We start from the raw sequence: 13,434 nt of genomic DNA, 5'->3' as shown, positions 1-13,434 counted from the left end.
GAAATAATAATGAATGACTGTTTAACTTCGTTTCTTAAACAGATATAAGACTTGAATGCTATTGATTTTATCACTCCAGGAATTTATTTATATCCAATGTTTTTACTTTAGAAAGCTCCTACTAGAAGGTGAAAGCAAGATTTTTCTGGTGTTGAACTTGCTAAGATAGTAAATTATTTCAAATCAGCTATCAGCAAATACAGCCACCACTTCAAAGCATTAAAAAGGATAAAGAAAAGACTATTAAAGTAGATTTATATATTTATACAATATAGATACAGGTGGTTTTTTTTTCCTGTAATATCCTGTTATACCCATTCTTTGGGTTCTTTCAGCAGAACAAATGTGTATCGCTTGTGCCAAAATTTGAATTTTCTGTTTTTTTGTTGTTTTAGGGCAGAATTGCAAAAATTGGTAACACCTGCTGTGACACATGTAAGTAAATGAGCCAGGAGTCTTGTATGGAAATTGCAGAGAGTGTAAGCTACTGTGTAAGGAGCTGCATTTTGCATAATGTGCAGTTAAATGAAACAGAGCTCAGCAGTGTGGTTGTAATAAACCAGCAAAGAATTCCGCCCTCTGATTGGGATCCTGCTGTCATGTTTTGTCATCTAGAACACGTGTTTTGACAGTATTCACAAGTGCTTAGAAAGAAATAGATACTCCCCACATTTTATGCAGATGTTAATTATGAATGCTTTATTTTATTGTTCATCTGGTGATAACAGGAACAGCACTGCACAGACAGCCTGACAAGGCACATAACCTGATACTACTGAATATGTGAGGAAAACACTTCATGAATAATCAATCAACTTAAAATTAATTTAGCAAAAGAAAAAAAACAAACCCCAAAACCTAGTAGCAGTACTGGTTTTTGATGATATAATAACCAAAAAATAGTAGGGGAAATGCTTGGCAAAGGTGCATTTCTATGGAACAGCCTGACTGCATCTTAAATTTGGCAGTTTAGGAGTCAGTCCTGCAACTCTTAATTTTGTGTATCCAAATGTCAGTCAGGCTGTGAGTGTAGGAAAGGGTTTTGCTTACATAAGGAAGGGTTGCAGGGTTGGGTTCTCATTTCTAAAATGAATCTCTGATGCTTTTGTGAACAGAAAACCTCTCAGTTTTCTCCCCTGTAAGTAAAAAAATAATAATAATGTAGATATTTAAAATTTTAAAAGAAGTAACAAAAGATTGGTATTCTCTTATAAGGTCAGAATATCAACATCTTGCCTGCGCCCTGTTATGTCTTTTACTTTTTTAATTTTCTATTTTTTTTTGCTATGCATGTGCTAATAAATAAAAGATGGCCAGCATAGCAGCCCATCACCACACTGGCACAGGAACTGCTGCAATAATACCCCTGATGAAGGATGTCAACTCCTAGGGAGTTTGCAGCCACTGCCTGTCTATATAATCACTGAGCTCTGGCTTGAGAAATAGAAAGCTACTGAGATAGACTGTCATCAAATGGATCAAAGAGGTAATTTAGTTGAGAGAGCTTTGATCTACCAGGCTTCAAGTAAGGAATACCCAAAATTATTTATTAACAAAAACAGATTTAAGATTTCAGAGAAGGGTGGTGGGCAGGCTGCACTAATTGAGAGTGCCAATCAGTAACTGAGGAGAAACCCAGTCCCAAATGAGCACAGCTCAATACAAATATCCATTAAACAGTTATTTAAAAGTGATACCTCCTTGCAGCAGCAAAAGCAAACTGATCTAAGTGAAATGCTGCACGCCTAAAAACTCCCGTATTGTATGGACCTCCAAATCCTTATTCCTGTTGCTGTTTGCCTGGATAGAGGTCAAAACTGAAAAGCCCTGTTTTACAGCACAGTCCTGTGCTTCCCTATTCAAGGCCTTTCATAAGGAAAAACCCAACATACTGCCTCCAGCCAGCTAACTATGGGTTATCAATTGAAGGATGGTGATTAACACATAGCTTTGAATCAAACAGATACTTTTAGGCAGCAGACTCTCTTTTTCCCTCCTCTGTATTTATATCTTGCCACCAGGGCACTCAGTAGCAACACGCAGCCTGTTACATACTCTCCAGGGAACACCAAGGCTTGGCAAAGCTACTGTAAAACCACAGCAATTTAATTATTCTTAAAGTCAGACAAGAGCATAATTAGCTTCTCATGGACACAGATTACATTGCCTTGCAAGATCTTGAGAGAGCCTATCTTCCAAATGTCTCAGTACCATAAGAACTGGGCAAAGAACTCCTCTCAAGCCCAGGGTGATGCCTTTGGCTCAGTAGAGTCCTACATGTCTTTAGGCAAAGGTTGTTTCAGAAGCCAGTTTCCCTTTCTATGTAAGACCTTCATAACTGGAGTTTGTTAGTGTGTCTGAGGGCTTTGGTCCAGGTTTTAAGCACGTAGAAGCACGACAGTGGTCAGTGGACAGGCTTATTTTCTCACTGGATTTTTGTGGAACTGGCAGAGGACTTGATAATTGCAAAGGATATTCCTTATTTTCCCACTTAACAGTTGCATCTCTGCTTCTTACACCTTTTCTCTGTTGATCCCAATTGTATTTGTCTTGTTAAGTTACAAGCATTTGCCTTTGCAGAGGAGGCACAGCCTACAAGGAAAAAAAAAGTAAATGAGAGTAATAAAGTAACTCAAAAGCAAGTTGATAAGTCAGGATCAAAAAGGGGATGAAGCTGTGTTTCATCTCATGACAGTTATTTTGCTTGGGCTTTTCAGTTGGGTGGACACAATCATCCTTCCAGGTGGACAATTTTTATCAGTTGAAGTGATGAAATCATTAAAAGAGAAATTGTAGTTCCAGCCCTGGAGCCAGAAACACTGACTTTCTTTTCTTTTTTTTCCCCCCCCCTGCTTGTTCCTCACCAAACCACTTAATCCTTCTCTTCCCCCACCTTTTGTTCCTCTCCTAAAACTCCCATGCCAAGTCAGTCATGTTCCTCCCTAGCATTGCATGAGGAGTCCCACGCAGTCCAGAAGGCAGTGGCTCCCCTCAGTCTCTAAGGTGACCTGCAGAGCTGCTGCTCCCACTCTCTGTCCTTGAAGGGGCATCATCCCAAGGCAATGGGATGTCTCTCCTGTGACAGGCACAGGAACAGCCAGGTCAGGGTGCTCTGTTTCTCTCATCAGGATGTTGGGGTTCCCATGTGTGTCACTCTTGCCTGTACTCCTGCTTGCCCCGTGTGCCACTGAACTGTCTTTAAAAGGAGAGTTGTGTAACACAGAAACCAAAAGGCAGGTGTTAGATGGCTAAGGTGACTTTAAAACAAAGCAGTCAATTGAAAAGAAACATGAGGGAAACCCTGCTCTCCAGTGGAATTTTAGGGCTGTAGTGTGATGTAGTCACACAACTCTACATTAACTCCTCTAAGGAGACACCCCTCACTAAGGATCTTACCAGGAATAATATCTTGCTACCAGCAGTTTCAGGAATAAGGGGAGAACTGAGTTACAAAAAACAGTTTTCAGCAATGTCAAACACTTTTTTCTTCTGCTTTATTTTAGGTGTGGAAGTGGAATGTCGGCCAGTAAGTACCAGGCTGCAGTATGGGAATATCAACGGATGTGTGGCTGAAAGGGAAGTGCCCATTTCTCATTGTGAGGTAACTAACAAAAGCAACCACCCTCTGCCCCAAGACCTGTCCTTCCCCACTTTCTCTCCTGTGAAAGCAAACATTTTCCTCCACTATGGCTTCACTTCAGTGAGTGGAGCATCAGTTTCTGTCCTCACTGATTGACTCAGTGTAAAACTCATTGGCATTTATCTCCTAAAGTGGTTTGGGGTTGCTGAATTTTCCCTATTCAAGCCAGCATGAAGAAAAGGCATATATGTTAGACACAAAGGCTGTGTTCATCCCACTTTCCTTTGCTTCCACCAGAAATTAATGACTCTGAAGTGGCTCTGTGAGGAATTTCTACAAAAAAATAAAGTAATTTTTATCTTTGCATTGGTAAAGCTGATTTTTGAATCTGAGTCTATAGTTAAGCACCGAGGCTCTGAGGTTCATTAGGAGAACATAAATAGGTATTTAGATGAATGATACTTTAAAAGACCTTTAAACTAGAGTGCCATGTTTTGAGTTCTGTGCTCTATAAGCTACATAACTCTCTGTTAGCCTTGGCACTAAGCTGTTGTGTTCTACATGTCTTGTGCATTTCTTCCATAATCAGATTAAAAGGTTAATTTCCAGCCCGTCACTGCTTATACCTTATAGGGCAACTTCCTTTTGAAACAGGAGCATGGCTTCCCTTCTGGGTGTTCCCATCTCTCTGAGACTGGGAACCAAAGGTGACATTCTCTTCCCAGACTGGGTTGTAGCGGGAAAGCTGCTCAGTCCAAGAAAACCAACCCTCATACAGGGATTTTAATCAACTCTTGTATACAGTCCAAGTTATGACATAACTAATAACTCTTGACCTCTTGTCCTGTCCACAAAGTCAGTGGTCCTTAGCCATAAAGTGATATGTATTGAAGTTTCACCTGCAAAAGCACAGATTATATATGTATTGTTTTATTTCATTAGAGTCTGAAATAGGACCACAGAGCCACAGAAAGAAGTGGACTCTGACAGAGTGTGATATGGGGCCATTTCTTTTTAAAGCATGAAAGGTTATAGCTATAGATATTGACAGCTTTTTCTAAGTTGTTAAAGTGGCCAGACAAGTAGAACAAGAAAAAATAGCAACCAGCAGGACAACAATGGATGTGTGGTTTGCACCATTTGGGCCAAAGCATTTTCTGAATGTATGATCTCATACAGCTGAACGATAACCATATGTGCTCAGCAGCCAACACAGCAGCCCTGTGATAACTGAAGTTACGGGGTTTTTTTGTGTGTGACCAGTTTCTTCACCTCTCCTATGCTTACACTCGTCAGACATTACTCTTTGAGCAGCATCCCACACTCTGGAATCAGGCCCCTGTTTCTGAGTTCATGTTTACAGAACTCAGGCAAAGCCGTCCGCGGATGTTTTGAAGGGAAGAACTGGGATTCTGAGTGGAATGAGGTCTGGCACTCTTCAAACTTCCTATCTCTTTTTTTCCATTTAGGGCAAGTGCAGAAGCAACACCAGGTACTCTCTTGAGACAGAGAAATGGGAAGACCTGTGCAGCTGCTGTAAGGCCACTCAAACCACCATAGTCACGATCCCGTTCCGATGTGCCAACGGGACGGTGGTGCAGCACTACATCCCTTCTGCCTCCCAGTGCGAATGCTACTCTCGGAAGTGTACAGAATGAGTCTTTCCCAGAAGCCTAGTTGTTTAATCTGAAGTTTTATCATGAAGGAACTTCACAGTGCAAGCCTCATTTTCTCTGTAGACTGTCTTATCCTGTAGAATCCTGACTAACTAATTGTATCGACACAGCAAACAATAAAACTTACTAGCACAACAGAGTATTTTCTGATTCATCTTGGGGTGCTCTATACTAGAGATATTTCAGATTGTATTGTTCCCCTTCATCTTCTCCGTGGAAAGCAGTCCAAGGAAAAACTCAAACCAATAACCATAAACAAAAAAATCAAACCCTGAATCAGCTGCTTATACTTAAAGAACATATCCCAAATCATTCAGCATTGTCTTCAGAGGCATTACCCTGGCATTCCCCACCTCAGTCCTGAGTGACACACTTTAAGTTTTTTTTCCCCCCAGCTCTATTCAGGGACTACAGTATTTATGTCATAGTACTTCTCAGTAAGAGTATGATGTTCCTGATACACAAACAGTACTGGTAATGGCTCGGACAACCAAATACATTTCTGCAATGCATGAACATGTTTCTCCTGAAGCTGGATGCAAAGGAATTGTGTGCTGAGGACAGGCTGTGTAAATTCTGCAAGTCCTCAGTACTTGTGAACGGGGTTAGGGACAGTCTTATTTACTTCATCCCTACCACAGACCAACTTGAGGAGAAAGCTCAGTGATTATCTCCCTTATTTCCAGATACCAGAACTTCATCTGTTGTATTAATTACAAAAGTTAGAGTTCTTTCAAATGCAGAATTATCAGTAGCAGGTTTAATGTAGTTACTGCTAGCAGGGATAAATTTACCAGGATTTAAATTCCAATTGGTCTGACCAGGCCATGGAACACAAAAGATTTTCCAGAATGTTTTTGGTCCTGGAGGAATCTGGTGTCAGTGAAGGAGTTTCACTGGGAAGCACTAATTTCTCAAAAATATGAGAGAGGGAAGGTTGTTAATTCCATTTGCACTTTTGAAAGACAAGGATTATTTAAACGTCTCATTTAATTAACACTTTTTTAATAATGAATGCCACTGTCACATGTTTAAATAGTCAAAACACCTCCCCATCTGCATGAAAGGCTCTCTTTGGGAGCAAGCAAGAACTCCTGTGCTTTCAGCTAAAAAGGTAAGATGTATTTTTTTTTTTAGTGGAACCAGGCAGATCCCTGCTTCTTCTGTTTTGCCATTCAGCTGTGGATTCAACACACATTGAGCTGTAAGCCCTTTTTGTCTTTATTGTTCATTCAAGATGTCCTCTGTTGCTGGACAGTGCTAGAAGTGCAGGCCTTCTATGCATCTCTCTATCTTCTGCTCTAGGACCACAATAACACCAGGGAGAGAAACTAAGTTTTAAATGGTACCAGCCCCACTTACTGCAGTAGATCTCTGTCACCAGGTTACCTCCATCCTCACACCAGCTCCTTCTTGTAGCTGGCTCTGAATGTTGAGCTGCCTGACAGATGGGTTTGGGTCACCCATTGCACAGCAGTTCATCTGAAGCTGCAGGTCAGCAACTCCTGGAACAGCCACCTGCAATGGTGAAGACCAGAAAATGGATTCAAACTGAGAGAGAGTGCGTTTAGATTAGATATTAGGAAAAAAGTCTTTCCCCTGAGGGCAGTGAGGCACTGGCACAGCCTGAGCTGTGCAGAGCAAATGAGAGAAAGAGTTCAAAGAAGCTCATCCAGAAAAGCTGTGGCTGCCCCATCCCTGGAAGTGTCCAAGGCCAGGTTGGATGGGGCTCTGAGCAACCTGGTCTAGTGGAAGATGTCCCTGCCCATGGCAGGGGGTTGGAACTGGGTGATCTTTAATGTCCCTTCCAACCACAACCATTCTCTGATTCCATGAAAAGGAGTGGATAGCAGGTAAAGGCAGTGTCTTCCTCTTACTGTTACTGGAATGCTCCTTTTTTTCTCACCCAGACTGACCCTTCTTATCTCATGAAAGCTGACAGGATTGCAGCCTCAGGCTTCATGGCTGCAGACAGGTCTTCTAATCAGATAACTGTGTGAGTCAGGCACCGGCTTAGACCATGAGAACCTGCTGGCTTTGCTTACAGAACAGAGTCCTGTGGACTTTGGGGTGGTTTATGTGTTATTATTCAGGCCTGGCTAGTGCCTATGTGTTCCAAATCCCTGTTGTGCTCAAGGCCAGAAGAAGCTTCTTCCTTGAAAATCCTGTCATAGGAACAGACAGGTAGGAAAGAAAAAGAGGAAGGGAATATTACATCTCTTTTAGCAGACCGAGGAGGTATACATACATTTTTGGCTTTGACTTGCTGGCATGAGAACTAAACTTTTTAAGGCAGCCTGACCTAAAAGAGGTGTCTTTTGCCTAAGGCTCAGGTGGTGCTGGTAAGACCATGGGCTCCAACCCCCTCCATGGACCTTTCATTGCCTTTCTCACGGAGCAGTTGCATTTAGTGCAGCTCCAATATTTTCAGAAGCATCCTTCCCTGACAGAAGTGAAGAGCATAGTCCAGCCTACAATTGCTGGACTTGCTACTCTGCTTAGTACAGAGCTGCATAATCTGAGCATGAATCCAAGCTTTTTTTTCCCCCAAGTATTGTTTTCCAGCTCGTACAGACTGTTTGTGATTCTGGATGGTTTGGAGCTACCCTAGTCCTTGCCTTTCCACCAATGGTTCAGGACACATCCCAGCACTTCAGAACTCTGTCTGGATTGTTGAGTGTGCTACAGGATAGATTTACAGGAATGTCAAATGGATTTGGGGAGGAGTCTTACATAACTTCTTAATAATTAAAAGCACCTAATCTCTCTGCTAACTTTTACAGACTTGCAAGCACCACTCCTCTACAGCAGTGAAACACAATCTAGTATATTGGTATTATTTGTCACAGCTCTGCCTTATCAACTAACATGCCCAGGCACCTCAGGAAACACGGTGATGCCAAGATATGATTTTCTCCATTGGAAAGTCTTTAAAATAGACTACAATCCCAGTTCCATTCTAACCACCTGGATATTGCTTCCTATCATATTGCGTGCTGTGTATATTATTTATTACCTGAGCTAACTGTGTTACCTGTAATGCACCCATCCTTATGGCTCATAGTAATTTGAACCTGTGCAGGCAGAGCTATAAATCCACAGGGATCCCAGCAGGACCTGGCTCTACATTCCTATACTGTTCCAAAATTAGCAGGTATGCCTTTCTGGTTTTGTGCTTAGTAGATGCAGTGTAGATTGTGGATATAAAATAGTGTAATTTTCAGAAAGTTTTCATTTCCCTCTCCCTGAGATAAGTGTATAGAAAGCAGTAGATTTGTTCTCTATCTAGGAAAGAGATTAATTGTTTTCAAAACTTCTGAATGAAGTTCTGAGAGTTACTAGCAGGGGTAAAAAAAAAAAGTATTTCATACCTATTGATACATTACTTAGGAAATGCTATTCCAAAGGAGGGACTAAGAACAGTGGGGTAAATGAATGAGTTTAAAGCACCATACAGATTTCTCAACCATTCTGGGAAAATTTTACATCACTCAGCCCAATTTTTGGGACACAACAGCTGCAGTGCTCCTTTTATATATTCAGCATGTTTGATAGCACAGCCAGAGAGCATCAGCACATCTGTATGTGACACAGATGACTTCTATTCCTTCCTTAAGTCATGACAAAATGCGTGGTCCTAATTCACAAGCTAGTAGAACCACTGGACTTTATTCAGTCATTGAATAAATCCATTTCTCCCTCTCACATTAGAGGAAGCATAATAGCATCATAAATAAGCTAAAAGAAGAAAAATATTTGAAGTCCAATTAATTACATCTCCCTCCAATTATCATTAGCAACTAAAAGTCTTTTCTTGGATGGCACTGGGCATCAATAACTTTTCTTCCCAATATATTGCTTAAATTGTAAGGTTGAAGGCTAAGCAGGACCCATCACCTATTCTGATCAGACTGTTGATTACAAGATAATCCCCTGAATATTTCATGCAGGAATGACAGTGCTGCATCCAGGCAGTAAGGTAACTTGAGAACTTGAAATAGAGCTTTATAGAAAGGTTTCTGCACTTACCTCCTACCTGGAAGCACTGCAAAGCTTTGCAGATATAAAGACACTCTTCCCCACAGAAACCACCTCCAAGATGGTTTAAGCCTCGAATGATGGGTCTTTGGATAGAACTGGCTCTGCTGTAGAGCCCTGGTTCTGCATTAGCTGGTTTTTTTTGCTTCTTCTCTTCCACTCCCTCTCCACTGCCTTCTGGGGAGTTAGGACAAAACATGCCTGTTATGTTGCTTGTTGAGGCGTTGTGGAGCATGAAGACAAGACTCTGAAGTTCCAGTAGAGAATTGCCACGGCCCCTCATGTCATGGGAGCATTGTCTTTTTCCCCTTCTTTCCTCCATGAGGGTAATCACCAAAACAGAAGGTCTCGCTAATTAGCTTGTTTGTGGTTTGCTTAAAGCAGGATCAAGCCAGGATGGAAATAGCTGCTAGTGCTGCTCACTGCTTAAGCCAGTGCAGGTTGTGCTCAGGATCAGCATAGCCACATCCTATTAGCACTGACGCAACTTCCAGCCAAACCTCCAGGCAACATGGAAACACACATGCCCGGTGAGTTTATTCTCTGCTTCATTGTTAATTGCTGCCTATGAGGAGGAATAGGTGGAAAGGGGGTGGGGAACAGAGAAAAGAATACTTTGGAAGGATTCCTCTGTCTTCTTTTAGGACATTTGGGAAAAAAAAAAAAAAGTGAAATCTATGGCCCAGGTTACATACAGAGAGTTCAGAGATAAAACATGCAGAGTTCGTTTCTTCTGAAGCCTCGGGAAGTGCAGCTGTGGGTCAGTGTTGTGATCCATGTGGAAAGGACAATCACTAGGCAAATGCCTTGTGCTGGACTTCTGCTGCTTCCACCTGCATTTGCCTTATTGCAATGCAACTGTGGGGAGTGAGCAATATCCTTTTCCAGAAGACAATGTGCAGGAGCGAGCTCTCAATTCCCATCCAGGAGGAGCAAATCTGTTCAGTGCATAGAACCTTTGTGTTTGAGTTCCCAGTGTTCAAGTTTAGAATAACATTCAGCTGATGTTGAGTCACTATTGCTTTGCTGTTACAGTCTAAACTCTGTGGCTGTTTCCACGTTATCTCACCGTTGCTGGGGCTGTATCTCTGCTGTGATTTCCAAACTATTACACAGCTCACAGAATCTTGCTATTTCTGTGCTCTCCCATCCAGTTCCTTTCCTAAAATTATTTCTATAACAGACCACAGTGTGCTAGATTTAATGTCACTGCACTAGATTTAATGTCTACTGCTGATCTTTGAGTTATTCCAGTGCCCTCTTTCTATCTCAGGTCCTTCACTGTTAAAGTTAGTCCTGATATGGGCTTTAGGTCAGAAAAATGAGGTGCTTTCTGTAATTTCTACATGTACAGTAGAATGGGAAAACAAACAAACAAAGAAAAAACCACAAACAGCAGGAGGGGGGTCTGAAAAGGTATAGACAGAGTTGTATTATGTAGATGAAGAAGCCCAGTTTGTTCCAGAATTACTTCTCGTGCAAATCTCCATCAAACTCAACACAACTCCAGAAGAGTGAGATTTTTTCCACTGTGTCTTCAAAACCACCATTTCAGTGCCTTTTAAGAATTATAGGAGTTAAAGACAGGGCTGTTTTTGATTGTCTCTAATAGCATCTAATGCAGCATGGTACAGATTAAAGCAAATTTCAGTTTAGAAGGTATGAAAACTGCCATGAAGAGGAGGAACTTTTAGGAAGCTTCAGGGAAATTGAAGTATAGGTGTGACTTGGAAGAAATAAGGGTTGAGACAAGATCAGATATGGACAGTTCTGCTAAGGCTTGGGGTAGGCAGCAGTCTCACATAGTTCCCTGACCACTTTAATTTTCAGCACCCTGTCCCAGCCATATGCCCTGGGCTAGCAGACTTCCTGGGGAATGAAACTGGGGATGTAACCAAAGGGAGGAAGAAGTGGAGCTAGAAGCAGAAAACATAATTTTTCAGGTGTGCCAATTCTTCTCTGTTCCCACCCACCTGTGTTCCCACCAAGAGACACACAAGGCAAATCTGAGTGCTTATGGAGTACCTCTCAGACTGCAGAGGGAAAGGGCAAAACCACCTGTGACAAGTCCTGACTAATGCCTTGGACAGCCTAGGTGAATCTGCCTGTCTGAACCACTTCCCAACACCCAGTTTGATTTGCCACATGCTGAGCCTCAAGGACAATCAGCAAGGAGGATCTCTTGGGTAGGAATCAGTATCTCAGTTGTCTTCCTCTGCATTTGACCTTTCATAATGGTGCTTCCCCCTTTCCTTCCCAATCTCCAGAATATGGTTAGAGAAGAAATACTCTTTATAAAGAGAACCATCCAATGCAGAGTTTAATTATGGGACTGATTTTAGTAGCAGTTAAGTAGTAAAGGACCTAAATAGTTCTTGAAACATCCTAAAAAAAAAAAAGAAATACCAGATATTTGAAATTTAACTGTCAAATTCTATCTTTCTGTTATTCAAATAAGGCATCTGAGAACATTGCACTTATCTAAAATCAGTTATACAAGTGCAGCTGGCTATATTGAAATCAGCAAGTCTAGATGTGCATGTCCAGAGGTGAGAAGTCATTTGTTTACTGGAGACCTAAAGAGCAACCATATTGCATCTTTTTATTTATATATATATATCCTTTGGAAAAGATATGTTTGAGTAAAGCTCCATAGAAACAGTAAATTCAAGTAGTTATTTTTCCTGCCCTCTTAGAGGGTGGAAGGAATAAGTTTGCCAAACAGTGCTCCTAAATTGCAGATCTTTTGAACAGCCTTGCAGAGGAGTCTGTGCAATAATCTAACTGTGGTGCCTTTCAGAAATGGAGGTAATTTCTAATACTTAACTGGAAAGAGAGAAGGATAAATGAAAGCAGGCTACTGTCTGCACCCTGGATGGCACTCACAGCGTATTCTGCAAGTAGCTGTGCTGTGATAATCTGATCATCTGGACCACTCAGATCAGTTAATTGGCTGTTACTCAGGATTTAATACAGAGCTCCTAATTAGGCAGACTCCATTACTGCTTATTTTACAAGCCGTGTGGTCCTTTAACACACCCTCTCAGTCCTTCTGCTTTTGACAGCACGTGCAACATCTTCATCCTGGCACTTTGGACAAGGATTTGGAAACACAAGCAGGGAGGTCAACTGGTGCACACGTGGCCAACCTTTAAATTTACAAAAAGCTGAAGCAAAGGAGAGCAGAGAGACTGAGTGAACAAACAGGTGGTGACTGGCTGTGAGTTGGCACTGGAGTCAGACCTGGTCACTGATCTCTGTCCTTGAGGTATCTTGTCCTTGGAAGCCATTTACTTCAGGAAGCTTGACTGGAGGGATGGCTACCCAACTATTTTTCTAGAATGAGTGTGGTTCTTGAACATTTGTTTTCCAGTCTGAATTCAAGATTCACTGTACTGCTGTTCTCTGGGGAGACATACACCAAAGCTATGCATGTGTGCATATATAAAATCTTTATATATATGCACATACATACACACACAGCTTGTTCCTATTGGTACTAATTCCTCCAGAATATTTACAGAATGAGAACATGTAAGGCCAGATGTAGTAAAGCCTTACAGGGTAGAATGAGGTCAGGCAGCATCTGAAGCAGAAGCCCCTGAGGCTCTGCAGTACCACAGGCAAGTTCTATCAGTGTGGAATTCATTCAAAACAAAACATTTTGGTTCAGTCAGTTTGTTTTGCTAAGATGAAAAGCTTTTGGGAGAACAGGAGTCTTCCAAATTCAGAAAAGACAATTGCATTTCCACCAAAAAACTTATTCTGACTGGGAGTCCCCCACTGCCTCACCAGTTTAGTGCTAAGCTCAGATTTGTGACATAGTTTCTGGAGGCTGGGAAGCATAATGGAAATGAAATCATTTTATTATAAACGAACTGCAGCTTTTTTCCTAGGCCTAGTTAAAAGGACTGGAAATAAAAAAGGTCTTTAATTGACTGTGTAAAGGTCTTGTGAGATATCCCAGACTTAGTCTGAAAATACTGGAGAAACATTGTGTGTGGCCTTTGGGAATGAAACCTTCACTTACTAATTATTTTCCTTGGAGTTTCCCTTGTGGCATCATTATGTGCTTCATTAAAGTAAACCAAGCACGAATCTCCTCGGGAGATCAGAAAGGGAAGCCTGGTGAGTCAGTCT

At 41.6% G+C, this 13,434-nt stretch overlaps 1 protein-coding gene across 1 annotated transcript in view; it reads left to right on the top strand.

The window, feature by feature from the left end:
* VWF (von Willebrand factor) overlaps positions 1 to 5,391 on the top strand; it is a 132,666-nt gene extending 127,275 nt beyond the window's left edge. Inside the window, exons 50-52 of the mRNA XM_027733254.2 lie at positions 396 to 435; positions 3,504 to 3,601; positions 5,050 to 5,391. Coding sequence (XP_027589055.2) covers positions 396 to 435; positions 3,504 to 3,601; positions 5,050 to 5,238 — 327 coding nt within the window. The 3' untranslated portion in view covers positions 5,239 to 5,391. The remainder of the gene's footprint in view (positions 1 to 395; positions 436 to 3,503; positions 3,602 to 5,049) is intronic.
* Positions 5,392 to 13,434: the final 8,043 nt, after the last annotated feature.

This window comes from Pipra filicauda, unplaced genomic scaffold (assembly GCF_003945595.2).
Source record: "Pipra filicauda isolate LSUMZ 115617 unplaced genomic scaffold, ASM394559v2 scaffold188_size1440453_pilon, whole genome shotgun sequence".
Lineage (NCBI taxonomy): Eukaryota > Metazoa > Chordata > Aves > Passeriformes > Pipridae > Pipra > Pipra filicauda.
The sequence above is the reverse complement of the archived record's forward strand: the minus strand, read 5'-3'. Positions and strand labels throughout refer to the sequence as shown.